The 25518-nt window shown below is 45.2% G+C and overlaps 4 protein-coding genes across 6 annotated transcripts; 3 read left to right on the plus strand and 1 right to left on the minus strand.

The window, feature by feature from the left end:
- Positions 1-826: 826 nt before the first annotated feature.
- mief1 (mitochondrial elongation factor 1) lies at positions 827-7315 on the plus strand. 3 transcript variants are annotated; one of them, XM_083676630.1, is made up of 5 exons: positions 827-967; positions 1183-1334; positions 1565-1793; positions 2487-2743; positions 3237-7315. In XM_083676630.1, exons 2-5 carry the CDS (start codon positions 1188-1190, stop codon positions 4062-4064), a joined length of 1461 nt encoding a protein of 486 aa, XP_083532756.1. In that variant the 5' UTR covers positions 827-967; positions 1183-1187; the 3' UTR covers positions 4065-7315. The 3 variants fall into 3 exon arrangements, with proteins under 3 accessions (XP_083532756.1, XP_083532755.1, XP_083532757.1); XM_083676629.1 differs by having other exon boundaries at positions 832-967; positions 1178-1334; XM_083676631.1 differs by having other exon boundaries at positions 832-967; positions 1178-1334; positions 1565-1745.
- A 108-nt stretch (positions 7316-7423) lies between these two features.
- Positions 7424-12480, minus strand: napsa (napsin A aspartic peptidase). Its single transcript, XM_083676632.1, has 9 exons — positions 12350-12480; positions 11730-11919; positions 11452-11575; positions 11084-11202; positions 10637-10836; positions 9399-9521; positions 8918-9062; positions 8442-8540; positions 7424-8172 (listed from the first exon to the last, which is right to left on the minus strand). The coding sequence occupies exons 1-9, from the start codon at positions 12415-12417 to the stop codon at positions 8011-8013; spliced, it is 1230 nt and encodes a 409-aa protein (XP_083532758.1). The 5' UTR covers positions 12418-12480; the 3' UTR covers positions 7424-8010.
- A 1325-nt stretch (positions 12481-13805) lies between these two features.
- LOC310809195 (uncharacterized protein) lies at positions 13806-20187 on the plus strand. The gene is made up of 12 exons (XM_083676384.1): positions 13806-13996; positions 15891-16001; positions 16115-16279; positions 16367-16504; positions 16616-16744; positions 16918-17055; positions 17402-17518; positions 17752-17946; positions 18252-18386; positions 18752-18791; positions 18939-18993; positions 19280-20187. The coding sequence occupies exons 1-12, from the start codon at positions 13961-13963 to the stop codon at positions 20046-20048; spliced, it is 2028 nt and encodes a 675-aa protein (XP_083532510.1). The 5' UTR covers positions 13806-13960; the 3' UTR covers positions 20049-20187.
- A 529-nt stretch (positions 20188-20716) lies between these two features.
- atf4b (activating transcription factor 4b) lies at positions 20717-23914 on the plus strand. The gene is made up of 3 exons (XM_083677379.1): positions 20717-20856; positions 21760-22191; positions 22495-23914. Exons 2-3 carry the CDS (start codon positions 21870-21872, stop codon positions 23427-23429), a joined length of 1257 nt encoding a protein of 418 aa, XP_083533505.1. The 5' UTR covers positions 20717-20856; positions 21760-21869; the 3' UTR covers positions 23430-23914.
- Positions 23915-25518: the final 1604 nt, after the last annotated feature.

A 25518-nucleotide genomic window follows, 5' to 3' on the forward strand; every position in this document is an offset into this window, starting at 1 on the left:
TTAGCTTAGCGTAACTAAGTCTGTGTTGCCCTGTCCTCTATCCAGCTGGGGACACGGTATTTGCAAACAGTACAGCTGTTCTATTGACCCTCTCTTGCATATTTCTTTATAAGTGGGTGGATGATGATTATCTAGCTACTAACAACCATAACACTCTGTACCTTCTCTCTCACTACCTCCTCGTCTCTCTCTCTCTCCCTCGCCCTCCCTCCTCTGACCAACCCTCTCTCTCTCCCTCCTCTGACCCTCTCTCTCTCTCTCTCTCTCTCTCTCTCCCTCCCTCCTCTGACCAACTCTCTCTCTCTCTCTCTCTCTCCCTCCTCTGACCCTCTCTCTCTCTCTCTCTCCCTCCTCTGACCCTCTCTCTCTCTCCCTCCTCTGACCCTCTCTCTCTCTCTCTCGCCCTCCCTCCTCTGACCCTCTCTCTCTCTCTCCCTCCTCTGACCCTCTCTCTCTCTCTCTCTCGCCCTCCCTCCTCTGACCCTCTCTCTCTCTCTCTCCCTCCTCTGACCCTCTCTCTCTCTCTCTCGCCCTCCCTCCTCTGACCCTCTCTCTCTCTCTCTCTCCCTCCTCTGACCCTCTCTCTCTCTCTCTCGCCCTCCCTCCTCTGACCAACCCTCTCTCTCTCTCTCTCTCCCTCCTTCCCTCCCCACAGTTGCCAGGGACTCTTCCCCCTCTCCATGAGTAGTCCCTAATGGGCGGCTGGTCTCGTAGTGCGGTGCTGGAGCTGTACCGAGCACTGCTCCGTGCAGGGCGCCACCTTCAGCACACAGACCGAAACTACTACCGGCGCGCGGTAGCCCTCGAGTTCCGCCGCTGCCAGGCCCTTACCGCGCCGACGGACAAAGAGGACGCACTGAAGAGGGGACAGTTCTTCCTTAGCAGTAGACTGGGAGGACTGGTCTAGGTGGGGGGGTCAAAATCACAGCCCACCTGTAGCAAGTGCTTGAAGTCAAACCACTACTAGGTGTGTCTCTCAGGTGTATTTTTTGTTATCCATCTTTAACATAGACCCCATTCTATGATTTCCGAACACCAGTCTAAAGTCCAAACACTGATAATCAGCCTGAGGGTTAAATTGATATATATTTATGAGTGTCTCAAGTGTTTGTCTTTTCGTTAACAATCTAAATCAATACATTCCTCTGGTATGCCTTTTCCCCTACATTCCCCACAGAGAAGAAGGGATGGCAGGGGTAAATGGTGACCGTAAAGGAAAGAAAGATGACAATGGGATTGGCACCGCCATTGACTTCATGCTCTCTAATGCCAAGCTGGTGCTAGGAGTCGGGGGAGCCGCTATGCTAGGCATCGCAACACTAGCAGTCAAAAGAGTGAGTCACGAGTCTTATTTTTGCACGTTGTTTATCCGTGATGTTAATTCAATACACCGCAGCACACACACACACACACACACACACACACACTCACTCACAAGTCCATGTTGGTTGAACTGAACAGGATTCTAATTGAGGAGCCAAATAGAAACAGCATTTCTGTCCAAATGTTATCACCTCCCCCCGTTGGGGGAGACATTCATGTTCAACCTTTGACCTTTTTTCAGATGTATGACCGTGCCATAAGTGCTCCCACCAGCCCCACCAAGATGGACCAATCGGCAAAGAGGAGTTGGGAGGAGCCGAGTTGGATGGGGTCATCGCCACGGGTACTGAACCAAGACATGAAGTCGACAGTCAGCAGGTCCCTGCAGACTCTACCCACCTCCTCCCATTCATTTGAACCAGGTAAGGCCATCCAGACTCTACCCACCTCCTCCCATTCATTTGAACCAGGTGAGGCCATCCAGACTAGAGCTGGTCTTATGAGAAGTAGGGCCAGCTGCTGATGATGATGATGATGATTATGATGATGATGTAACCCAACCAGTAAAAACTCTGGGCCCATGTTAAGACCACAAACTGATGTCCAGACTTTTTCCTTGTTGTATCATAAGGTGATGAAATATTCCTGACCCTCCTTTATAAGTAGCATTCTTTCTAATTCAACTTTGTACGTCAGGCACATACTATGCCTATCCTTGCCCAGAGTAACACTGTGGATTGAGGGAGTAGTGGGTGTCATTGGTTTACCTGATTTCTCAGTCTTTGCACACTTTTGGCTTCATCTTGACAGAGAGTCTGTTCTAATGGTTTACTGTGTCTATTGACAGACAGTCTGTTCGGAGGATTGCTGTACTTCCTGTACAGTGGGTGATGATATTGATTAATTCCCCCCTAGTGGTTGTCGTAGTTAGCTGCTATAGGCTAGTGGTTTGTAGCAACCCCACTAAATGGAGTTAATGACTAGTGGATATTAAGCTTGTTTCTATGGTGTTTTAATTGGGTCTCCTAACCCTATGCACTGTAGGAGCTGATGCAGATTTGGACCTGATAGTTTGGTTAGAGGATACTTGTCACAACCCCATAACCCTTCACTCCTTGTTCATACACTCTTATATCTACTACTTCTGCCTGTGTCCTCCCCAGACTGCATGCGGCGGGCAGTGGGTCGCGGTGCTGCGGGGCAGACGGACCTCCACCGGGCCAGGATGCGTCTGTCTCTGCAGGAGCACCTATGGGCGTTCTACCAGGAGCGCGTGGCCATCCCCTCAGAGGAGCAGGCCACGGCCAGGAGGGCTGCCCTGGACATCTGCGCTGAGCTCAGGGTCTTCCTACACGCCAAGCTGCCTGACATGCCCCTCAGGGAGATGTACCTGAGCGGGAGCCTGTACGACGACCTGCAGGTTTGTGTGTGTGTGTGTGTGTGTGTGTGTGTGTGTGTGTGTGTGTGTGTGTGTGTGTGTGTGTGTGTGTGTGTGTGTGTGTGTAAGTAAGAGAGAGAGAGAGAGAGAGTCCAGAGTCAGTCACCACTGAGCTCTGGTCGTGTATCTCTCTCAGAGAGATGTTCAGTACCTGAGCAGGAGTGTGTATGATGACCTGCAGGTAAGAACAGGGTGGAGGGGTGAGGATACTGAACGCTTCACAGGCTGTTGGCTGGGAGTGTTGTGACCACAAACAATGCTGTCTCCCTCAGTCTCTTGCAATGGGGGAGATGTGAAGGGGAAAAAGAATTGTCAAACAGTCTATTGCGATAGAAAAAGAGGATAATGTGTTTCTGAATAGCTGGCAAGCTCTATCGTTCTGCCACCAATTTCATCTCTCTCTCTTTCTTTCTTTCTTTCTTTCTTTCTTTCTTTCTCCCCCTCCCTCTCTCCCTCTGTCTCTCCCCTCTCTCAGGTGGTGACGGCGGACCACGCCCAGCTGATGGTCCCTCTGATCCTGGAGAAGAACCTGTGGTCCTCCATTCCCGGGGAGGACACCATCATGAACGTCCCCGGCTTCTGGCTGATCCGCAGGGAAAACCTGGAGTACTTCCCCCGGGGGAGCAGCTACTGGGACCGCTGCATGGTGGGGGGCTACCTCTCCCCCAAGACTGTCCTGGAGGTGTTCGACAAACTGGTGGCCGGCTCCATCAACTGGCCCGCCATCGGCAGCGTGCTGGACTACGTGATCAGGCCCGTGGTGCCATCGGAGACCCTCACCCTGGAAGTCCAGTACGAGACGGACCGCCGCCTCTACGTGGACTTCCTGCCTCTGCTGGTCATGGAGGACGGGGCATCGCTGATCGCCAAGCCGCACCGGCTGGCCGCCGAGCGCCACGAGAACCTGTGGCGGCAGAGCTTCCGCGTGGCGGAGACGGCGCGGCTGCGGGCGCTGGACCAGGAGGACGGGGGCTGCCGCTGCGCCTGCCTGAAGGTCGCCAAGGCCGTGTGCAAGCTCCACCCGGCCCTGGCGCGCCTGTCGTCCAGCCAGCTCACCAACGCCATACTGCTGCTCAGCGAGAAGGAGGGCGACTGGACCCAGGAGGCGCTGGCCGACCGCTTCCTGCAGCTGCTGCGCTCGCTAGTGGGACACCTAGAGACCGGGAGGCTGCCCTGCGCCCTCTGCCCCAAAGTCAACCTGTTCTGTGAGCTGACGCCACTGGAGGTGGACGAGCTAGGCTACACCCTCTACTGTGCCCTCTCTGACCCCGAGGGTCTCCTGAGGACTGACTCAGTCCCATGACAGCCTGGGTTAGGACAGGACAGGCCTATTAGTGTAATGTTCTATGGTTCCCATAACGCTTCATTCTGCAAAGAAGCATAACAACATTAACTTCAGAGACGGATGACACTGTCGTCCCCTCGTGACCGCGTCGCCGTCTGATGACCAGAGGACTCCGTCGCCATCCCGGGAGCCTCCCTTTCTTCTGGATCGACAAGCTCACTGTTTCTTTTTACTTTTTTTTTACTCACATTTCTGTTTGTGATGATAAAACTATATAACACACCGAACTGCCAGTTGCTTAGTATGGAGTAGCGTCTGTTGTCATGCAATCAAATACGCGATTCAAAATACCTGTTAAACCTCAGATGAAACCACAGTCCTCATGTAGTCCAATCACAACTCATGGTTCACACACATTGACAAGCCATTATGCTCGTGTCCGGTACAGGCTACGGTTCAGTCAATGTCGTTCGTTGGAATTGGTGATTGCTAAATTGTCTGATACGGTATAGCCCATATAACCACTTTGGATGGAATGGAATAAAGATGATATTCAATGATCATTTATGGTAAAGTGGGAATTAAAGTTCTATGTGACAGGGACTTGGTAGCTCCATCCTCAGATTGCAGTTCTCTCAAACAGCTGGTTACTGCCCCTTTAACACTCCCGCTGTGTGAAGGGATAGGATGTAACGTTGACTGTGAGTCGCCCCAAACGAAAATAAATTATGATGACGGTAAGACTGGACTCGACGTTCTTGAGTTAAAAAAAAAATATATATATTCTGTTAATTTGTGCCCCCACAGAATGTCACTGTCAGGTTTTGTTCAGACCCTGCTCTCAAAAAGAAGCATTTTGATCTTGGCTCTTATTGTCAATTTGGTTCCATTTCTTAAATGGTAGTTCCCTTTCCCAGGGGTGGAATTGCTCACAACTGAAGTTGACAACACATAGTGAAATATTATCTAAGAACTGTGGATGTTTTGTGTGTTTCCAGGGTAATGAAGAAATAATTCATAGCTTGTTGAGTGAAAGAAGAATGTTGAGAAATAAAACTATATATTTTTACGTTAGGTATGTGTGCCGTTTGCATGAGTAAGCTGCCGATATAGAACGTGAGTCAAACGGGGGGGTCATATACACTGGCGTTCTGTCTATTGTCTGTCCATGATGTCAAATTTGTCCAGGAATTTCAAATGAAGTAGTATCACACCATTGATAAATCTTTATGAAGACCTTGTTGTGTACGGTATGTTGTAAAAGAAACAGACGACTGCTATGTCTTTCAGTCATTAAACACATGGGATCATGGATAGCATGAGATGTGGGTATGCTTCTGTAAATTCAACCTTGTGATAGTTTGGCAGTCAAACTGCAAAATCGATCAAAAACAGAGCTGCTCTTTGTTGGCTGCTGTGAAAAACAAATTCCTCTTTTCACTTCCACATAATTTGTTGTGTTGTCATGCAGGGCCTCATCTGTTGTTCATAACATTGGGTATCCATAGAAATAGACTTCATTTTATCGATTCTATGAATTATTTCTATGATTTGTATCTTGCTATGGATTGGACAGAAGGGCAGGATGCTTGACAACCACTGGTGAATTTCTCAGATGAAAGCTGAATTCCAAATCAACCCTTAACTTGCCCTTTTATAGGCTGAGTGGATTAACTAACCCTTCGCCATATTACTCACACCCAGGGTCATATATTGGCATTCTTTGGGCTGGTTTCCTGGGCACAGGTTAAGCTTAGTCCTGGACTCAATAAAATGTTCAATAGAAAATCTCCATTGAAGATGCATTTTAAAGGTATAGTTCACCCAAATGACAAAATAACATATTTGGTTCCTTACCTTGAAAGGAGTCTATGGACAAGGGTGTGTCTGGGAAAGCGGCCCTCTATCTATGACTCTTGTTTACCCATTCCAATCCTTTCATGCATACTGGCGTTTCTTGGGGTAGATAGGGAATTTGGCAGAAGAGTTTCTTTGACATGAGAACTTGGTATATTTTCGGTTTTTTTCCTGCATTATTTATGATACTTCCATTAACTCGACACTCAAGGACACGGGTGGGTATTTATGTGGGGATAGGGGATTGTTGATATGAGTTCTGTCGTCTCTGACCCTGTTTTAATACTCTTAAAATACATCCACCCTTCCTTCCTACCTTAATTCCTTCTTTTCTTCCTTTGAAGGAATCACTGGTCTGACAGCTATGCAGACCTTTACCAGGACTTTAGATCAGTCTGTTTGCTCCAAGGCAGGGAGGGAGGGAGGGAGGAAGGATTCATAGCTTTTAGTAATATATTTTATATCTTGAGTAAGCAAACCTGAGTGCCAGTGTGTGCGTCTAAGGAGGGCTTTGGTCAGCACAGACTGACATACAGGTGTTAATCTGGTGTTTATCTGTGGTGATGATGGCCAACAGACAGGGATTTAGGCTCCACTGGAGAAAGCAGGTCAGGTCAGTGTGCTCTCACTGTCCAGCTATAGCTTACAGGTCTACAGCCACCCAGAACTGGTGTCAGCCACCCACAAGTGTTGCAGTGGATCTTTCCCAAAACAGCCATCAAATGTCTCTGATTAAGGAAAAAATAAAGACATGATAACCTTAGGAAGCAGGAGATTATTGTACGGAGCAGGACCCAGATTATTGTATGGAACAGGACCCAGATTATTGTATGGAGCAGGACCCAGATTATTTTTTATTGCCACATTACTGTCTATCCGTTGTGTCATGTATGTGGGGGTGGGGTGTGCTTGGTGCTGTAGTGCATTAATACAGTCAAAAAAAAATCTTCAAAATCTAATGAGGACAGTTTAGTATTTTTGTATTTATTGTACATTTGTAACCAAAAAAGAGCAGAGTATTTATCTTTGCAATGCTACCACAATTATACACCTAGCATACTTAAGAGGTTCTTCATTCTGGACGTACTGAGGAATAATAATGGTTTGTCAATCCTCAATGGGTCTCACTATAATTAGAGGATGTTATGTGTGCAAAATGGAGTCTTCCTTTGCTTGCAAACCTGACTTAAAACAACAAACATGTCTGTGCTTGTTATGTCTGTTATCAAGAAGCCCAAAGTAGACCACTACCTCTACCTTGTGGATTTCAGCCTAGTGATGTGCTTGCATGCAATCAATGTATGTTTTTTATTTTTTATTTTATTTGTTGGTGTCATTTTCTATTTAATTCTAGCTCTGGAACTGAATGGTACACACAGCACTTTGTATACTCCAATAAATGTTACGGCAGACATTTGTTATGGTGTTTTTTTCTGTGATGTTTGATATTGTCCGTGTGTCACCCATTCCCAGGTGGCTTGACAAACCATATGACAGTTCGTAATAAGACATACAACACATTTGTTTCACAATGAAAGTTTATTTCATGAACCTTGAGATTTTACAGTTCATCCTGGAAGTGGTCAGACCATTTATTAAAATTCACTGGACATCAGTTATTTTGAACATTAAATCACCCTGAGAGATTAGTCTTCCATCCTACAGAGGAAATGGATTTTCTCTGATAAGCGCTCAATCTACTAACCAACAGAAAATTGAGTTGCATTGCCGGAGAGGACACAACAGTATGAACACTTCTTGAAAGATCATTTTCACATACTTCACGCAATACCAGCCTACAACTCCTCAAACATCACAGTTTCACTTCACAACATTGATCATGAGTTGTTTGCCAAAAGCACAGGAACATTCTTATTAGTCTTACATTCGCAAAAAATAAAAACCGCATGCTTTTTTATTCTTATACAATTAGAAAAGCTCAGACTCGCAAACAGAAAAACAGGCACACAAACAAGGAACTAGACAAAGGGGTCCCTTTAAAGTTAGATCTTTTTGGGGGGTTTTTGTTCTTCTTGGTAATGTACTGTTCCCTCCTTCATTTGGTACGATCTGTGGGAACACGATGTTAGTCAGTCCCCTCTCTCCTCTACTTGGCAGGGGCGAATCCCACACGGTCAGCATCTCTATCAAACACCGTGTAGTACTTCCCGATGAATACATCTCCCAGAATCCACAGGGGCCCGGCCGGAGGGGGAATATCCATGGCCATGAAGCCAGACAGACAGATGGAAACTCCCATCTGGGCCTCCTGCAGAGTTTGGGAAGAAAAGTGAAAAGTTTCAATGGTTGATCAAGTCTCACATACTGTGTGGTCAACTCAATGGCCTGGTGACCCAGACAGTGCTCAAGCCTACACTCCTAGACTAAAAAGCATCAATGGGAAGTCTCCGTTGAATCTGTATCCAAGAAACCAGCCCTGTGGAGTTTAATGTAGGCTACAGTAAGCTAGTTGTCAAAAGTCACAGATTCCTACTGTAAGGCCTGCGTGATGGTTGGTCAAGAAGTGTAGTTAGTTACCTTCATGATGTAGTCCTCCCCAGTGAGGTTGAACATCTTCCCTCCCAGGTTGAAGGCGATGACAGGGAGAGATGGAATCTTCTTGCAGTCAATCCAATACTAGGATTGGAGAAGCAGACAACAGTATGTTATTCATTAACAGAAAAACTCAAAATCACATGAGTAGATTAAATAAACAATAAGATTACAATTTCAGGGCATTTGAATGCCATGTAATGCAATAATGAATAATACGATTGTCAAGGATTTATTAAGAGTTGCTGGATCAGCACAGTACAGACTTTACACACATGCAACAGGTAGACTTAGGTGCCGACCCGAACTGGCTCAGGTATTTTCTTTCACATCGTCCTTTCAGCACCGTTTCAGCAACTATGGTGGCCGTAACCGGGTCAGTACAGCTCAGCTTGGTTCGGTTCGGCCTGGTAGTGTGATCATGGTAAAGGTAGACTGAGTTCTCAGCCTCGCGTCCCTACCTCCCCCATCAGTAGAGGCAGAGCCCCGATGGCTTTGTGCAGCGCACGGATCTCCGCCACAGGTCCGGTCATGAGGGACGTTCCTGTGTCAACGATCGCCTGGCAACCGCTCTTGCACAACGTCAGTTGGTTCCCTACCTCGACACTGCAAGGAGAACAGAGCACCAATTAGCTTCCATCACCCACAGCAAACAAGGCATGACGTCACTGGTGATCATGACTGGATACACCTTTACTGTCAAGGTCTATGTATGATGATCCACATTTGCCATATGAGACGTGAGCAAATATAAATGTGGGGGTAAAACTCCTGCTATGTTTCCATAACATGTCATCATATCCAACCACCATTTCAATGCTAATCTACTAGGGAACTGAATCGCCTGAGGCCTCATATGGACAATTTCCACGTGCAATACTAGTGAGATGACTTGAGACAACATGGACCCAGGCTAAAAGGAAAGCGTTCTGTTCCACTCACCCACTCATCTGGATCTGCCAGTAGGCCTTGCGTGTGACATTGACATAGTGCAGCTCTCCGCTGTAGTACTGAGGGTCTGTGCCCCCCAGCATCAGCTCACCCCCTACTGCAGCTTTTGGGTCTCTGGGGGGGGGGGGGGGGGGGAAGGAGGAGGATATGAAGGGGAGGGGGGTCACAGGTTAAACACTCGGTAACACGAGAACCACACTGGCCGCAAACGTGTACCAACAACATGCAAGCATGAAGTTCTTCAATGCTCTCATTCTTTCCAATAATTTCATGCACACCGCCTGCGTGCTTCTGCAAGCGTCTCTTTTTTTCCGTCTGCATCTCAAATAGAAACTGGTTCTATTTGAGATGCTCTGTGCCAATCACACACGCTCGTTGACGCATGTGCGGCCGGTCTGGTTTCCGTGTAAAGCTCGGTGCCTGAGAGAACACGACGTACTAGGGGCCAGGGCCTTATGTAAAAAAAAGTGTTGACGCAATAGTTCATATCAATAGGCTACTTCAAATAATTAAAATTGCAGATGAGTTGTTGGGGTTTCAAGAATATAGCCTCCCGTTATGAAGTGTAGCCGAAATGATTTTCAGATAGCTTCCCTTTATGAGATATGGCCTATTGTGTCATCAGATCAACGTTTGTGGCACCGCATCTCATCTCACTCTTTATAATATACACACACACACACACACACTGGGGAATGTTTTCCTGGCACACTCTGGGCCACAGCCTATTTGAGTATTGTTGCTGACCATGTGCATCCCTTCATGGCCACAGTTTACCCATTGAACATGACAATGAGTTCAGTGTTCTTCAGTGACCTTCCCAGTCACCGGATCTGAACCCAATAGAACACCTTTGGGATGTGGTAGAACGGGAGATTCACAGCTTGAAAGTGCACCTGAAAAATCTGCAGGAATTGCGTGACGCAATCATGCAACAAATGTATTTGTTGTAAGTCGCTTTGGATAAAGGTGTCTGCTAAATGCCATAAATGTAAAATGTAAATAAATGTCATCATGGACCAGAATCTCAAAGAAATGTTTCCAACATCTTGTGGAATCAATGCCACGAAGAATTGAGGCTGTTTTGAGAGCAAAGGGAGGCCCTACCATGAATTATTAAGTAAAAGTAAACAAGGTTTGAAACTAAACAAAACAAAGTCTCCTCACAAACCAAGGTAAATACTTATTTTAAGATGCATATATTCTATGAATGGAGCACAGAAACCAACCTGCTGATGTAGAAGGAGAAGATGTTCTGAGGCAGAAGTTTGGCCGCCATGGCTGTGTCAAACACCGGGGTAACCTTGGCGACAGATATGGTGGGGTAGCCCATGCCAAGGATGCCATCGAAGCGTGCCACAGCAAACGTGATGCCAGGTTGGGTCACTGCCTCCCCAAACTGCTGTCCAGTCACCGGTAGGCCAGCCACCTGAGAGAAGGGCAGAGAAGGGCAGAGGAGGAAGAGGAGGAGGAGGAAGAGGAGGATGCAGACAAACGGACACAGACGTGTGTCAATTAAAACGGCGAGGTTGCAGACAATGAACAAACTGTACAGTATGCTCTAAAATGTCTCACTTAAAATGGACCGCAGAACAATTGCACAAACATGCTGCTTATTTGTCCGCTAACATGAGAGGAATGCAAAACAGCAACAAAGACTGTGTCCGTCCACTCACAGAGACGGTGTCCCCACTGATGAACCCAGACAGACTGCCTCTGCCATACTGGATGGAGAACTTGGTGCCATTCTGTACATAGGTGCTTGACTTCCTGGAGTTGTAACGATGGTGGAGCCCTGAGCAGAGGTGGAGAGGGATAGAGTTTAGTTGGACCTACAATAGGACACGTGATTCATACAACAGAAATGAGTCTATGAACTGACAACATAAACCCTTGCTTTTGCACCATGTCTTTGTAGGGCTACAACACAATGATTAACAGGATCTGTAAGAAATTCGAGCAGGAAGTAAAAATCATCCTACGGTATGGCCTCAGTGTTTTGAGTGCTGAGCTCAGTGAGAGAGAGACTGACTGACTGACTCACAGCAGGCAATGTCCAGGAAGGAGCAGTGGATGGAAGGGACCCACAGGTTGGACGAGCCGGTGTCAAACAGCACAGTAAACTCCTGAGGAGGAGTACCTATGCTGATTTCCCCATAGTACTGGGCCTGGGGAGAGATGACATAAGCACAAAATAAGTACATAACACCTTCAGTATCTTTCTTTAGCACAGGAGGTTATGCCTATATTGAACTGCTGAAGTTTCATGAGCCTATAGGTTCAGTTGAACACTTGAGTTAACCTTAATGAATAGCCTCTTACATCCATGAAGTTGGTGAGTCTCTCCACTGGTAATTTCGGGGACGGGGTTGTGGAGGACGGGGTAGTGGAGGGCGGTGCTGTGATGTCGGGCTGCTCGCCAGCGGCCTTGGCCATCGACTTGAGTTGTTCAAAAGTCATCCCATTATCGCTCATCAGGCGGCGCAAACTCCGCGTTTTGAAGAGGGGGATCCTGGGGTGATAAGTCGAGATATCAGAAACGCATAATTGAGAACGCCCAGGAACTCACATTCTCTACTTCCTGAGGTATAGGCTACAGCTGCGTCGACTTTATTATTTACATTTTGATTGCAAATCAATCAAGTGCTATATACTGTTGCTTCATTATGAATATTGCATCGAAATAAATACACTTGAATTGCACCTTAGAAGAGGGTAAAACGTTAAACGACCATGCCAATGTTATGCAAACATTGTGTGCACATGTACACATGGTAAACATATGTCGAGATGCAAACATGCATCTTTTTCAAATCAGGAACAGAATAACGCCAAATAATTAGAGGCAACTTCAATATTGGTCACACGGAAGCTTAACTTAGATCACTCTTATTTCAAAGTTTCCAGGAAAAAAGCAGATGTCAAACAAATAAATAAATTACCTTACAATAGCAGCGCTGTGCGCTATTAACAGCGCGACAGTGACATAACATATCTTAAGTAGAATCATATTCTGTCTTCGTGTAACCAAGTTGGTGATGAGTTGTCTTCCAAATCTAAGCAGTAAAGCTCCGTTATATCCGTAAATGCCTTTCGGTATTTTTCGCACTCACTCGATTTTCTTCACTCGGTCTTATCCTGATTGGACAGAACATGGGAACAATACAGTTTCATTGGTTCAAATAAGTGTCCATCATTTTAAATTAGAAACATTGCGCACTTGACAAGTCATGTCGCAGGAGTCACGAGATAGTTGGTTGCTTCCTCAATTTGCAATGACAATGATTATATTAACCTTCAAATTAGCCAACTGCTGTTACAGAAAGCAGTCAGTTGACCATTGGATTATTAAAAAAAAAACATAATGAACTATCAATCCCATCTTGACCCTTCTTGACCGATCCTGCGAATATTGATCATAGGTTACACATACACTGTCTGTGTTGTTATCAATCAATGCAATGGGGATTTTAGGGAATTTGAATCACATAATGTGGTAATACTACAGGTAAAAGTCAACAAAAGTCAATAATACATCAGGTAAAAGTCAACAAAAGTCAATAATACATCAGGTAAAAGTCAACCCAAACATAACATCTAGAATTTGCAGACCTCCCTTGCTGCATCTCAGGTAACTGTGCATGCTTCAACAATAAGAAGAACACTGAATCGAAATGGCATTCATGGGAGGGTTGCTAGGAAGAAGCCTCTGCTGTCAAAAAAAGAACCAAACTGCCCATCTTAACTTTGCCAGAGACCACCTTGATAACACCGAAGGTTTCTGGAAGTCCGTTCTCTGGACAGATGAGTCCAAAATGTACCTTTTTGGTCACAATCAAAACCACTATGTTTGGCGAAAATCCAACACTGCCTACCACCAAAAGAACCAAGAGAGGTTGACACAGTCCGGTGAGGGGGAGTCTTATCAAAATATGACAAATATGTGAAACATATGGACACTATATTTTGTTCTAAAGTAGTTTCATGAATGGAAATTATTACGGATTACCATAATACATGGATCTGATGTAACATAGATACTTAGATATAGATATCATATATCAATGAAAGGTGTCTGGAAGGACCGATATAAGTTATTCCAGACTCACTCAGGTTATGCATAGGTTGCCGTGTCATTACAGGGAAACTACATAGGGGAATTTTGGGGTGGAAAATAGTAGTAAATCTTGCACAATTCGAAATGTCTTATGGAGTGTTAAGATTTCTTCATGTTTTCAGTCAACCTCAACCTTCCAGCTTCATGCAGAGGAATGAGGAAACAGCCTGAGAGTCTCTCCTCTGAGGAGATATGTATGTCTGTCTGTCTGTCTGTGAAGTGGCACAGTAAGATCCACCCCTCACAGAATCTTTGTTGTCCCCATGCACCAGTGCACGCACACCTATGTGAGGTCAAAAAGGTGTGAGAGACAAAGAGGTACAGACATCATAGCCTCCCTTAACGTTACAGGTTTAAGAGCATGTGACTGCAAGAGAAAGAGAGGTTTCGAGCGTTGAAGACGAGAGAGACCAGGAAGACGAGAGAGACAGAGGGGATGACTAAAACCAACTTCAGTACTGAAAACATGACTGTAAGCTATATCTAATTTGGATACATTTAGTTTAATTTTTTTTTTTTTTTTATAAAAATGACCATCTATTTTAACAACAAAGTGGTTTTAATGCTGAGGTGTTCATCCACATGTCAGAAAGATGCAAGTGATTTCACTTCCATCAATTTGTTCTTCAGATTACTTCAGCATTTAGCCAAAAATGTGTGACACCTTACAACTTACATCAAATTCATTCAAATGCAGGAACATTTTACAATGTTTATGAGAATGTTAATTAATGTTTAAAAGAATAATTCAGATGAATGAATTAATCTTTTGATAGAATCGATAAACGTAAATTACATGAAATACTTTTGATTATAAAGACATTGGCATTTACAGTAAAATCATATTTTCTTTGAGGGAAAAGCAGAGGGTTCTTTGTCATGGGTGATGGTTTTATGTAGAACTGTTTCCACACAAATAACTATTTCTGGTTCTTGGTACATCAGAGAGGGTTCTTTACTACTGTGAATTTTACTACTTGCTGGGAGATGGTTCTTCTGTTGAACAGGCACTGGCTACACCCTTAGAAAAGTGAAGTGTGTGCAAGTCTATCTCTGCAGCCCCCTTCTTATAATTACACAAGGTCATTCACCTTTGAGGTATCTTGTAGTTTTTAACTCTGAGATATGTTGTGATCTGCCAATGTGAAATTGCTTGCAATCCTCCTGAAGCTGGGCTACTTGTTAAAAATAAAATATAAATCAGATAGAACAATGAAATGTTGCTTAGATTATAAATGGGAACCATTCTAAGAACCCCCTATGGTTCTTTCATTAGATGGTTAAATGGTTCTATAAAGAACTTTTAAGGGTTTCTTATATGTATCAAAGCATAGAACTCTTTTTGGTGCTATATAGAATCCTCTCATAAAGAACCATCTACAAGGGGTTCTAGGTAGAACCGCTTGTAAAGGGTTATACATATAACCACTATAAAACGGTTCTACAAAGCACCAAAAAGGGTTCACCTACAGGGACAAATGAAAAAAGCACTGTGACTGCTGATGGCACTTGTTCTTATCATAGGTTTTACTTACGACGACTGCTGTATAGTTGATTCACTTACATAGACAAATGTACTTATTGTAAGTCGCTTTGGATAAAAGCATCTGCTAAATGACTTAAATCTAAATGTAAATGTAGAACCCATTTTTGGTACTCACTAGCACTGTTTTTGTGCTATTTAGTAGTGTACTGATCAAAACAGCCCAAATCTACAAATGCACCCATGATGTGCCGAGTTGCATAATGTAAATACCATAGATACAAAAGAAGAGCCCCGTCGTCATGTAAAGGCTGAGGAAACAGGACAAACCAGTGTTATTATTATTAGAGAAACAAAGCAGCATGTCAGAGCCCTAGCCGATACAAATCATTCGCTGATTTAAGTTGATATGTTGTGAATAATGTTCATCAAGTCACACGTCCAGTGCAGCAGACTTCCTAAAATTAATGACGAGACAGAATCTACAAACCCAACATAATTTGTAACTTCTTCCTGTAATGTCAATCCAGTGTCAGGTGTATTTTGTAAGGTTGGTTTTGGCTCTCATGTTGCTGTTAGCAGGTATAACATTTCCCATAACCAAAAAGGAATGTTGATAAGAGTACCTTCCTCCTCATAAGGGTACAGCACCTGAAATGATGTCTGTGTGTCATCACGGGAACAGCACCAACTTTTAGTGTAAAAAAAACACACAGCATTCTTCACTTGGGAAAAGTGTGATGCAATTTTTGTTTCCCTCTCACTCTCACATACCTACACTGAAGAGAATGATCTACAGTATATTTCAGAGAAAACCTTGACATTACATTGACATTTTACATACTGTACATTTTATAAATTTTTTGATATTCACTCTCCACAGCCTTCAAAACTGAAAAAGTCTTTGGTGAAGTCCACTACCACAGGTTCATATGACCTATCCTCCTCGCCTGTCCTCCTCGACTCAGGTACTCAAGATGGAAATACATCACAGGTAATGTTCTATGCGGGCTGTGTTGTAAAACACTGCAACTGTGAAAATAGACTTGAAGTGTAGCTTCATGAGTTTCATATAGCTCTTTAATAAAACTATTGTTATTTCCGCAGAGTTCCAAGCAGCCTGGGTTCCCTACAGCCTATCAGACCCCCCGTCCCGTTCACCCCCCTCCTATTCCTCCAAAGAGCAGGAAGGTGACTTCCTACTTAAGCCCCTCTGTGGCTGCTTGTGGAGACTATGACAACTGCAGAACCTCTAAAACAACGACTGTGAAGGTAAACATTACAACCACATATCTTAGCCAGCACTGATATTGTAGCGTCAGAAGCTTCTACTCACTTCTCTTCTTTGTGGTTCAACAGCCTCTGGACACATGCTATGGAGAGAGGGCACCCTCCCCTCTTCCTCCCGCATGTCCTGAGCGACCCTCTCCATCCACTTTATCCCGCTCCTCCTCAGAGTACGAGAGAACGCTTCCACAGATGGATCCGAAAACTCAGGTGAGAGAGTATGAGATTGTGTAGACTTAAGCCTAAACCTTTGCTCTATATCAATGTTTTGTAAATGCAGTTTATGTCAATGAGAAATCTCTCCTGTCTTTGTATTGGTAGGGCTCCATTGAGGGTAGACCCCAAATGCATAATCAGACACCTGTCTCTGTTCGCGGACCCCCAGTCCCACCTAAAACAAAGACCCTGAACGCCACTGCGATCTATGACAACAGGACCTTGGGTGTAAAGGTAAGTTAGGGTTCATAAGCACTCAATATCAGCAGCACGAGGGAGATAATGTCCTGTTATAAACATCAATCTTCAATCAATCTTGTATCAATCTTCTGTTATTTTCTTATCTAGTTTATGTCTTTGTATTTATACTGCTATTCTCCTCCCTGCATTTTTTGTGTATACACCAGCCGTCAGAAACAGGCAATGTCAAGCCTTCTCACTCTCCATGGACCCAGAGGCCAACACGTCCCCCTTCGCGCACCTTGTCCATCTCGCCCCTAGGGTATGAAACCACCACACCCCCACAACTGGAACCAGCACTGCAGGTGAGAGGACAAAAGAACAAAAGCCACTTATAACAACCCACATACTGTACAGTGTTCTGGAAAAAATACTCCACCCTCTCTTGTAAGAGTCGAGGACAGGTTCAGGAGAGGTTATATGTGTCATATTTACAGCATAGATGCTCCTATAACTCTCACCAGGTAGTCCCCTTATGGTTATGAAATCTTTTATACGACCTGTTGTCTTGGTGAGCCATCAGCTACGCCAAATTAGTTGGAACACTTCTATTGTATTGTGTGTTCTTGATGTTGCATACGGTGGGATATATCTGTTCACCGTATCATTGTTAGCCTGAGTTATCAAAGTCATTGATCCCTTGTTTGACAGAAACAACAGAGTTCAGAGCGCTACCTGACCACGTATAAAGACAGACAGCCTCCTCCTATTTCTGCCAGACGTCTGTCCGCTCCTGTCCTACGAACAAGTCATGACACTCCTACCGAGGTGACTTTTTACTCTTCTTCATCACCGTGACGACATGAAAGCGAATTTGTAAGATTAATTATAAGATTCATAGATGGTGGGAATATATCAGTATGAGGAAAACCATACAAAAAAATTCATGGTGTTCCCCATCTGGTAAACAAGTCTATCATGTTGCCGTGAGCCATTGACATTGCAGCAACAGAATAGCATTGCATAATAGTGTTGGTTGACAATCTGTTTCTATTCTGCAGCCGTCCAACACAAGAGGAAACTCCACGCCAGGCCGTCTTCCAATCCCACCCCCACCCTTGTTCACCCCACCACCTCCACCTGCAGGCAGACCATCCATCTCATTCCCACCCATGGTATACCATACAGAATCACTGTACAACGACATTGAAGATCCTCCATATCTGGAATTACTGCCGGAGGATAAGGGTCAACAGGTGTGAGACACACACATACATCACAAATATACTAACTTCAGATCTGAGTGAATTATTAGGGACATTATTAGGGACGTTAAAAGGAGAGGTTTTTAAGATTTTAGTCTCTCACACACACACACACACACGCACACGCACACACACACACACACACACACACACACACACACACACACACACACATACACACACACACATATGGGAAGACATTGCACTCCTATGATGTGGACATACACACATACTCAGCTAACACAAATTAACTAATGCATGATTTATGAATTGTCTATCATTTTCTTTCATTTCAGTTCAAACCATCTGAGAGTATTTACAAAACTTGTCAAACTCAGCAGCGGCTATTAACCCATGCAGAGTCACAATCTGGAACACACTATCAGGAAACCGGCTTCCCACCACGACCCCAAATCACTGAGAATACAGAGGTAAAGTCTGAAGTGGATAGACTGTCAGAGTGATACAGTAGCTTGAGTGGCAGAACAATTTCCTGTTCCTGTCAGCACTGTGGCTCCCACTACCTGAGCTGGAGTCAAGCTTTAGATGAGGATTTCAAACTGTTTGCTGCTGTTGACATCCACTATTTGCATATTTCAAGTAACACTAAATGGTAGACCAAATAGCACCAAAGGCACTGATTTCACCCTCCACTTACAATTGAGATGTTGCAGCTACCTCAACGAAACTTGGTATTGAAGCCATTGCCAAGTGTAGTGTTTTGAAAGCAAACAATGATCACATTGTTGAAACCTCTTTGCTTATGATCGAGACACCTGTTTCTGTTTGTTCTTAGGAGTTTGACATGCTGATGAGATGGTTGAGGACTGTGGGAAGTAAGTTACATTATAATAATATTGCATCATATTTGTTTTTAGCTCTTACATCCCCTGGGATTCAATGCATTACCAAATGATAATTCATTGATAGAGTATTACCATCCTCTTGTATCTAAATATTTGTCTACTGTGGTTTTCTTTTAGACTGGGATAGCATCCCACCTTCACTCTATGGCCTCAGCATCGCAGAGGAAACCAGGTGAGACCAGACTAACCACTTAACATGCGGTTACTAAACCACTTCTGGCAGAGCGCTTTGATCATGACAACAGCCAACTATGGAGAAAAAAAACATCCAGTTGGACTCCCACCAACTATTGCACCACATGAGTAATCAGTGTTTTTGCTTGAGTAAGACGCGCCACTTCTCACAACATAGCATTTGACAATAAGGATGACCATGGCTGTAAGAGACATCAGAGATGGCTGGTCTGTATCCTGTTCTATAATGTCATCCATTATGATGTCATCCATTCCTTCAACAGGGACTTCAATCAGAGGGCCCTCCATGTGAAGAAGGGCCTCTGTCTCTTCAACATCCTGCTGATCACACGCAGTGACTCTCTGCGCGGCCACATCTCTGAGTTCCACGGCATCGGCAACGTTCTGGACAAGGTGGGGAAAAAAAAGAAAACCATGGGCATCGCCGGGGGCACCACAGGCGCTGTAGGAGGGGTAGCAGCAGTGGTGGGCATCGCCCTTGCCCCCATCACCATGGGCGCCTCCCTGATTGCCACAGCAGTAGGGGCAGGCATGGTGGCTTCCGCTGGCGGTATGGGCGCCAAAGCAGCCATGGCCAGCAAGAAGTCCAACATTGTGGACCGGCAGAGGGTGGACAAGGTGGTGCAAGCCTACCAGGTCGACATCGTGGACGTGGAACGCTGTCTGTTCTTCATCCGCTCTGGGATGGACGAGCTGAGGCGGCACGATGTCTCCAGGCTCCAGAGAGGCGGTGCCGACCCTGAAGCGCTGAGAATGGCCAATGTGGCGCAGAGTGTGCATCGCAGCAGTGGATACAAGGTTATGGGAAAGACCACATATACCTGTACAGGCACGTCATCTGAGAGACATCTGCAGGCGTTTGCGAGGGAATTGGACTTCTTTTTCACCGAAAAGAACTGCCAGAGGTTGAAAAAGAACATAGAGACTAAGTTTGCCAACAGAGTCCGCAGTGTGGCCCAGGAGCTGCAGCAGGGACTAGATGAACTGAATCAAATCTGGAAGATATTTTCTATGGCGACCAGTCAGCTCTGAGAAGGACAGAAGTGTGTGTGTGTGTGTGTGCGTCTTTGGATGTGTGTGTGCGTGTGTGTGTATGTGTGTGTGTGTGTGTGTGTGTGTGTGTGTGTGTGTGTGTGTGTGTGTGTGTGTGTGTACGCGCATCACATGTGCGTGCAAGCATGTGGTTATACTGTACCTGCCAGGGTGTATGAGTGGGACAGTAAATGTTTTAAGTGGGAAAATTATATTTACATTTGATAAGAATCTAATGGTAAAACTGGTAAATATGTATCTGCGCTGCGTGAGCAGTTGTGAATACATTGGCACTTATAATGTAAATTATTAGAGTTAAAGGTTGTAATAAACTTTTGCAATAAACATTTTATTGTCATGATGTCCTTATGAAATCACAGTGAATCCTGATAGATCAAGACTATCAGCATGGTCTAATAGAATAGAATAGAACAGAAATGGGGGAATAGAGGCCAGGCAGAATTGATTGATTGACTTTTATAATTATTTAGTGGAATGAAACACCGTCTCGAACACTGTTATGGAGGTTTGGCATGACCTCAAGCATAGACTTATTCCGCATTCTAGGCATGTGCGGAGTGATATAGAAAGAATACACTGCGGAGGGATATTGTAGGTCCTTCCCGACTTGTATAGTTGCGCCGCGCCCTTGACAGCGCCATTTTTCTCTAACTACACAACCGTCCGATTTCAAGTGACAGCTCCCTTTGGGCGAAATGGCAGTTTAACGCAGCGGCAATCTAGCAGCGGCAACCCTAACAGTGCATCAACCTAGTGCACTGGATAACATTATATTTGGCAAAATGACGTAAGTGTACATTTTAAAACGATTCTATTGTTGGCTAGCTACTGGCTAGCCTGTGACTTTAGCCACCTAGCTAGATCAGTGTCCGCGCGTTCTGAACCTCAGACCATTTGCTAGCTATTAAAATTTGCCAAATGTCAAAATTGTTTAGCTTATGTTCACGTTTGCTCCATTTCATTTATTTAGGAGTATAATTTCGAGCCAACACCGGTCGAGTTTGACAGCTGTCTTTCCGGGAGTGTCAGATTACAGTGATTGATTGCGATGAAATTCCGTGACGTTATCCGTGTCAAATTGTTACTTTGTGGGTCGCACAGACTTTCCTTCCTAGAAGGTCACATTGTAATCACTGCTGTCTGGTTATTCAATGTGTCACGAATGCATCTGGCAAGTTACATCGAATGGCAACGTGGCCATTCTAAAATGGTTCGTGATTGTGTCTTGACAAAATGGCGGCTAAACTAATGTTTAGGGCGGGAGTGAGAACAAAAATGTGCGTGTTATGTTGAGGGGGGAAGGGAAGGGAAGGGGAAGCAGCCAGCTCATTCGCTAGACACTGAGAGAGATCACGGTTTCTGTGGTAACCAATCTGCCGTGACGGCAGCAGGAGTCAAGACAAAGGCGGGGTTTAGTACAGGACCTGGTCATTGCCAGTAATGGAGATGCACTTTGCGAAGGGGGCGGTGTTGTGCTCCAAAACATCGCAGATCGTGTTAAACCTCCGAAGTTATGACTGTCAATTATGTTAATCCACGTGATCCAAGCTATCCCCCCCCCTGCATGTCAGATACTTAATTTATTTAAAGCAGGAATAATAAAATCGACCTAACTTGTGTTGTGTAACAATCAAATGATGAATTGATGGAGAGCTCACCTATGTGTTTTCCTCTCCCATCTTCCCTCCAGGTCCTTTGTGGCAACCCTCAACACTGCTGTAGTCGACAGCATAAAAGAACCGCTCCGCACTCGGTTCCCAACTCTACTATCAAAACCCCTTGTGACCAAAGTCAAATACTATGACTATGATGATGATGAGCTCACAGTTTGGCCTGGAAGACATGGAGGCCCTACTCTGGGGGCCTTCCTCTCCCATGGCTGACCCCATGGGGTCACTGCTCCACCCAGATGAAGAAGAAGTAGCCTCCATAGAGGGGGGGGCTTCGCCCCTCTCATCGTCATCTTCTTCCTCTTCTCCACTCCCCCACCTTTCCCCTCCTCCCTCTCCGCCTTCCTTGCTCTTCCAGGGCGACAAGGCCGAGGCAGAAGACTTGCTGTCCCTACCTTGGCTGTCTGTTGACGAGCTGGGCCACTCCCACATTGGTGCAGACGACGGCAAAGGTGAGGAACACACTCCCCAGTCCCACACACACACACACACACACACACACACACACACACACTAACTGGTCCACAGTGCTCAGTAGTCCCTAAGCAATTACTGTGCTAATTAGTATTTCCATGACCTCCTTTTGCGTTTTTCAGTGGTAGCTGACAGTAGATTGCTCAGTCCATGAACATTTGAAACACAAGATAGGCACCCACTGACACCCACAAATACAAAAGTCAAGTTGGAATATTGTCCTACATTTGCGTTGTCATTGAAGTGAACAGTTGATTAACCTCTTTTGCCACCCTCCACAGAGGATGCCTTTTCTGGCATGGACTGGATGGCAGAGAGGGTCGACCTGAGTGAGTTTGACCTGGACTCCCTCATCGGTTCCTGCAGCCCAGACGAGTCCCCCAGCTCCCCTGAAGATCTCATTGCCTCCCTTGAGTGTCACATGGAGTTGGACTCCCTCCCCCTCCCCACTCTCCCTACACCTGGTGACCTAATGTTACTGCCAGTCCCTACCACTGAGTCCCTCCTTCCCACACTCCCCGATGACCAACCACAGGAAGTCCACTCCCCTCCCCTGTGTGTCCCAGAGCCCCAGGAGGAGCTGGAGATCAAATCTGAGCCAGTCTCCCCGGCCCCCTCCCCCTCAATTCTCCCCACCTTCACTCTCGACCTGGGCAGCGAGGTAGACGTCTCTGAGTGTGAGTACAAACCCCTGGTTCCCGCCGAGGTGGCCCAGGTCCCCAGAATCGTTCTCTCTCTCTCCCCAACCCGCATTGTCCTCCTCCTGTCCCCTAAAGAGGAGGTCGCGGTTGCCACCACTGTAACCATCCCAGACATCCACTCTGATAGCGACAGTGGCATCAACTCCACTTCCTGCACCTCCCCCTCCACAACATCATCTAGGTCCCCCAGGAGCAGACCCTACCCTACCCCCAAGTCTAGTAAACCCAACCCAGAGTCACCCGCCAGTGGGAAAATGAAATCCTCCCTGGGCGGAGGAGCCCCACCGAAAGAGAAGAAGCTGAAGAAGATGGAGCAGAACAAGACGGCGGCCACCCGTTACCGGCAGAAGAAGAGGGTGGAGCAGGATGCCCTGGCTGAGGAGTGCGCAGAGCTGGAGCAGAGGAACCATGTGCTGGAGGAGAAGGCAGACTCCATCGCCAAGGAGATCCAGTATCTGAAAGACTTGATGGAGGAGGTGCGGCAGGCCAAGAGTAAGAAGAGCTTGGGCGTCTAGTGATCTTTAATGGTCTCTGAGACAGATGGACAGAAACATGTCAGGTCAAGTGTATCCATGAAAGTATCCCATTTTGAAGATCCCATGTGTATGCAATTGAAATACATGTCTAGAGACAGACACCCAAACCCAAGTTATATATGAACATTTGACCTCCTTGCCCGTCTCCCTTTTAAAGAGATTAAAAATGCTATTGGTCTTGTAGCTTCAGTTTATCGATTGATTTCCCCTGGTCTCTTGTATGTTAAACCTTCAAAGTATTCCCTGCACAGTAAAACAGTATATGAACTTGTATGTCACTTTCTGTATTCTCTTGTTGTCCATGTCAGTTTTCAAACCTAAATAGCGGTGTATATCCTGTTTAAGTTTATAGTCTTTAGAAAAACACTTTGAAACCCTATTTATGTTTCTACTGTTAAAGTGTAGTCTGAACTGTATCTAAATGTATTTCTTTTCATTATGCATTAAAAGTCAAGTATATTTGATTTGTCTAAGTTCATTCTAGCGTTGTTTGGAGAATGTGGGTAGCTATCAGAATACACAGATAAACATGCATCTCATTCAGGCCTGTTGATTGTATCAGGCGTCCATAGAAGTAGTCATACCATTGACTACGCAATAGAATACAGCAGAGCTTTCAATGGACCAGTCCTCTGCCTGGGCTGGAGATTTAGAATAAGTGAGTTTTAAAAAAAAATTATAATAATAATTAAATGACACTATAAACATTACAAGTACTGTTTCCTAGGCATGCTCTTCATTGTGTTCAACTGCCACTTGCATCAATCTCAATTTGGACTAAATCTGCCTCAAATGTGGTTCAGTTGTTAGGTCAGAATTTACAGGGGATTTTTCAAAAGGGTCACCTGGCCTGCTTTGTCATATGGTACACAACAGATGTGAATTTGGTTTAGTCTCACCACGAGGCCAGTTGTACAAATATAGCCCAGGTTTGACCTACTCACCATAGACGTGCAGTCATACTAGCGGAAGAGCATTATCAGAGTGAGAGCAGTGGTCCAGATAAGGTTCAACAGAAAGTACAGGCAACTTAGAAATGCTACAGTTTGTGACTGACATGAATGTATGCACTGAACTTAAGCATGCTTATAGGAGCAAATAGAATGGGTGTATTTGTATTTGGAATGGTGAACTGGCAAAGCACCTCAGAGTATACTTATCTGATGTGTGCTTGTCAGGAGTTGACTGACTGCACGTCAATACTTATCTTATCAGATAAGGGTCGGGTCAAAACGCCCTTGTCTGGGCTTCAACAGTAACAGAATGGAGCACAGTCCCCACGAACAGTAGCAGAACAGTCTACAGTCCCGTGATGCAATACAATAAGCCTGGGGGTGCCTGTTTTAGAGAGCAAACAAGGTGAAGATAATGGGGCCAGCCTGACTAGCATGCTGCAGTGGTACACGAGTGTCTGATCAAATGACTATCATGTGAATTGTGAAATCACCACAGCGATCCCCCCCCCCCCATCTTAGTTCTAGCATTATGGGATGGTACAGGAACTAGGACACCATCTCTCGGATGTTTTATCTTCTGGTCATTTATTGCTGCTGGTTGTATTTACGCTTCTTAGATTAGAGGTTGGAGTAGTGTATAACACACATACACACACAGAGAAAGAGAGAGAGAGGTAGAGGGAGAGTGTGCTGACCTCAGCACCACTATGATAATGGAGATTGACCTCAGTGACACTTTCTGCATTCAACCTAAAATAGAGACTAGGGGACTCACTGTTAGAGCTCTGGGCTTTTGTTCAGGAAGTGTAGGGAAAAACTCTTTGGTTGGGCCTGTACTAGTCTCGTGTAGCCATACCTCCAAATCACATTGTTCTCACAAACACCTTAGATGACCCACCTGGGGCTGGCTTGAACCTGGAAAACGGGATCGCAAATCCATGGGATTTTACAACCCCCCCCCGTTGTCTTTTCCAACTGGGTAGGACTATTTTGCAGAGAGTTGCTGCCTATGCTAGCTTGCAACATTTAAGTAAATGGAAGAAAACCTCAAGGAAAAACTGAGTTTTGTTTTGCCAGAAGTGTGGTCTGTACACAAAATCGAATTGATGAGG

Source organism: Argentina silus, assembly GCF_951799395.1.
Source record: "Argentina silus genome assembly, chromosome: 9".
In the NCBI taxonomy this organism is placed as follows: Eukaryota; Metazoa; Chordata; class Actinopteri; order Argentiniformes; family Argentinidae; genus Argentina; species Argentina silus.

Bases quoted from the DNA above. Each gene is read 5' to 3' on its own strand.
- atf4b (XM_083677379.1), top strand. From the start codon at position 21,870: ATGACTATGATGATGATGAGCTCACAGTTTGGCCTGGAAGACATGGAG. The intron at 22,192-22,494 runs GTGAGGAACACA...CACCCTCCACAG, and splicing joins TGGTGCAGACGACGGCAAAG to AGGATGCCTTTTCTGGCATG.
- LOC310809195 (XM_083676384.1), top strand. From the start codon at position 13,961: ATGACTAAAACCAACTTCAGTACTGAAAACATGACT. The intron at 16,505-16,615 runs GTGAGAGAGTAT...TTGTATTGGTAG, and splicing joins AGATGGATCCGAAAACTCAG to GGCTCCATTGAGGGTAGACC. The intron at 18,792-18,938 runs GTAAGTTACATT...GTTTTCTTTTAG, and splicing joins ATGGTTGAGGACTGTGGGAA to ACTGGGATAGCATCCCACCT.
- mief1 (XM_083676630.1), top strand. From the start codon at position 1,188: ATGGCAGGGGTAAATGGTGACCGTAAAGGAAAGAAAGATGACAATGGG. The intron at 1,335-1,564 runs GTGAGTCACGAG...ACCTTTTTTCAG, and splicing joins CAACACTAGCAGTCAAAAGA to ATGTATGACCGTGCCATAAG. The intron at 2,744-3,236 runs GTTTGTGTGTGT...CCCCTCTCTCAG, and splicing joins GCCTGTACGACGACCTGCAG to GTGGTGACGGCGGACCACGC.
- napsa (XM_083676632.1), bottom strand. From the start codon at position 12,417: ATGATTCTACTTAAGATATGTTATGTCACTGTCGCGCTGTTAATAGCG. The intron at 11,920-12,349 runs GTAATTTATTTA...TTATCACCCCAG, and splicing joins CACAGCGCTGCTATTGTAAG to GATCCCCCTCTTCAAAACGC. The intron at 11,576-11,729 runs GTAAGAGGCTAT...ATCTCTCCCCAG, and splicing joins GACTCACCAACTTCATGGAT to GCCCAGTACTATGGGGAAAT.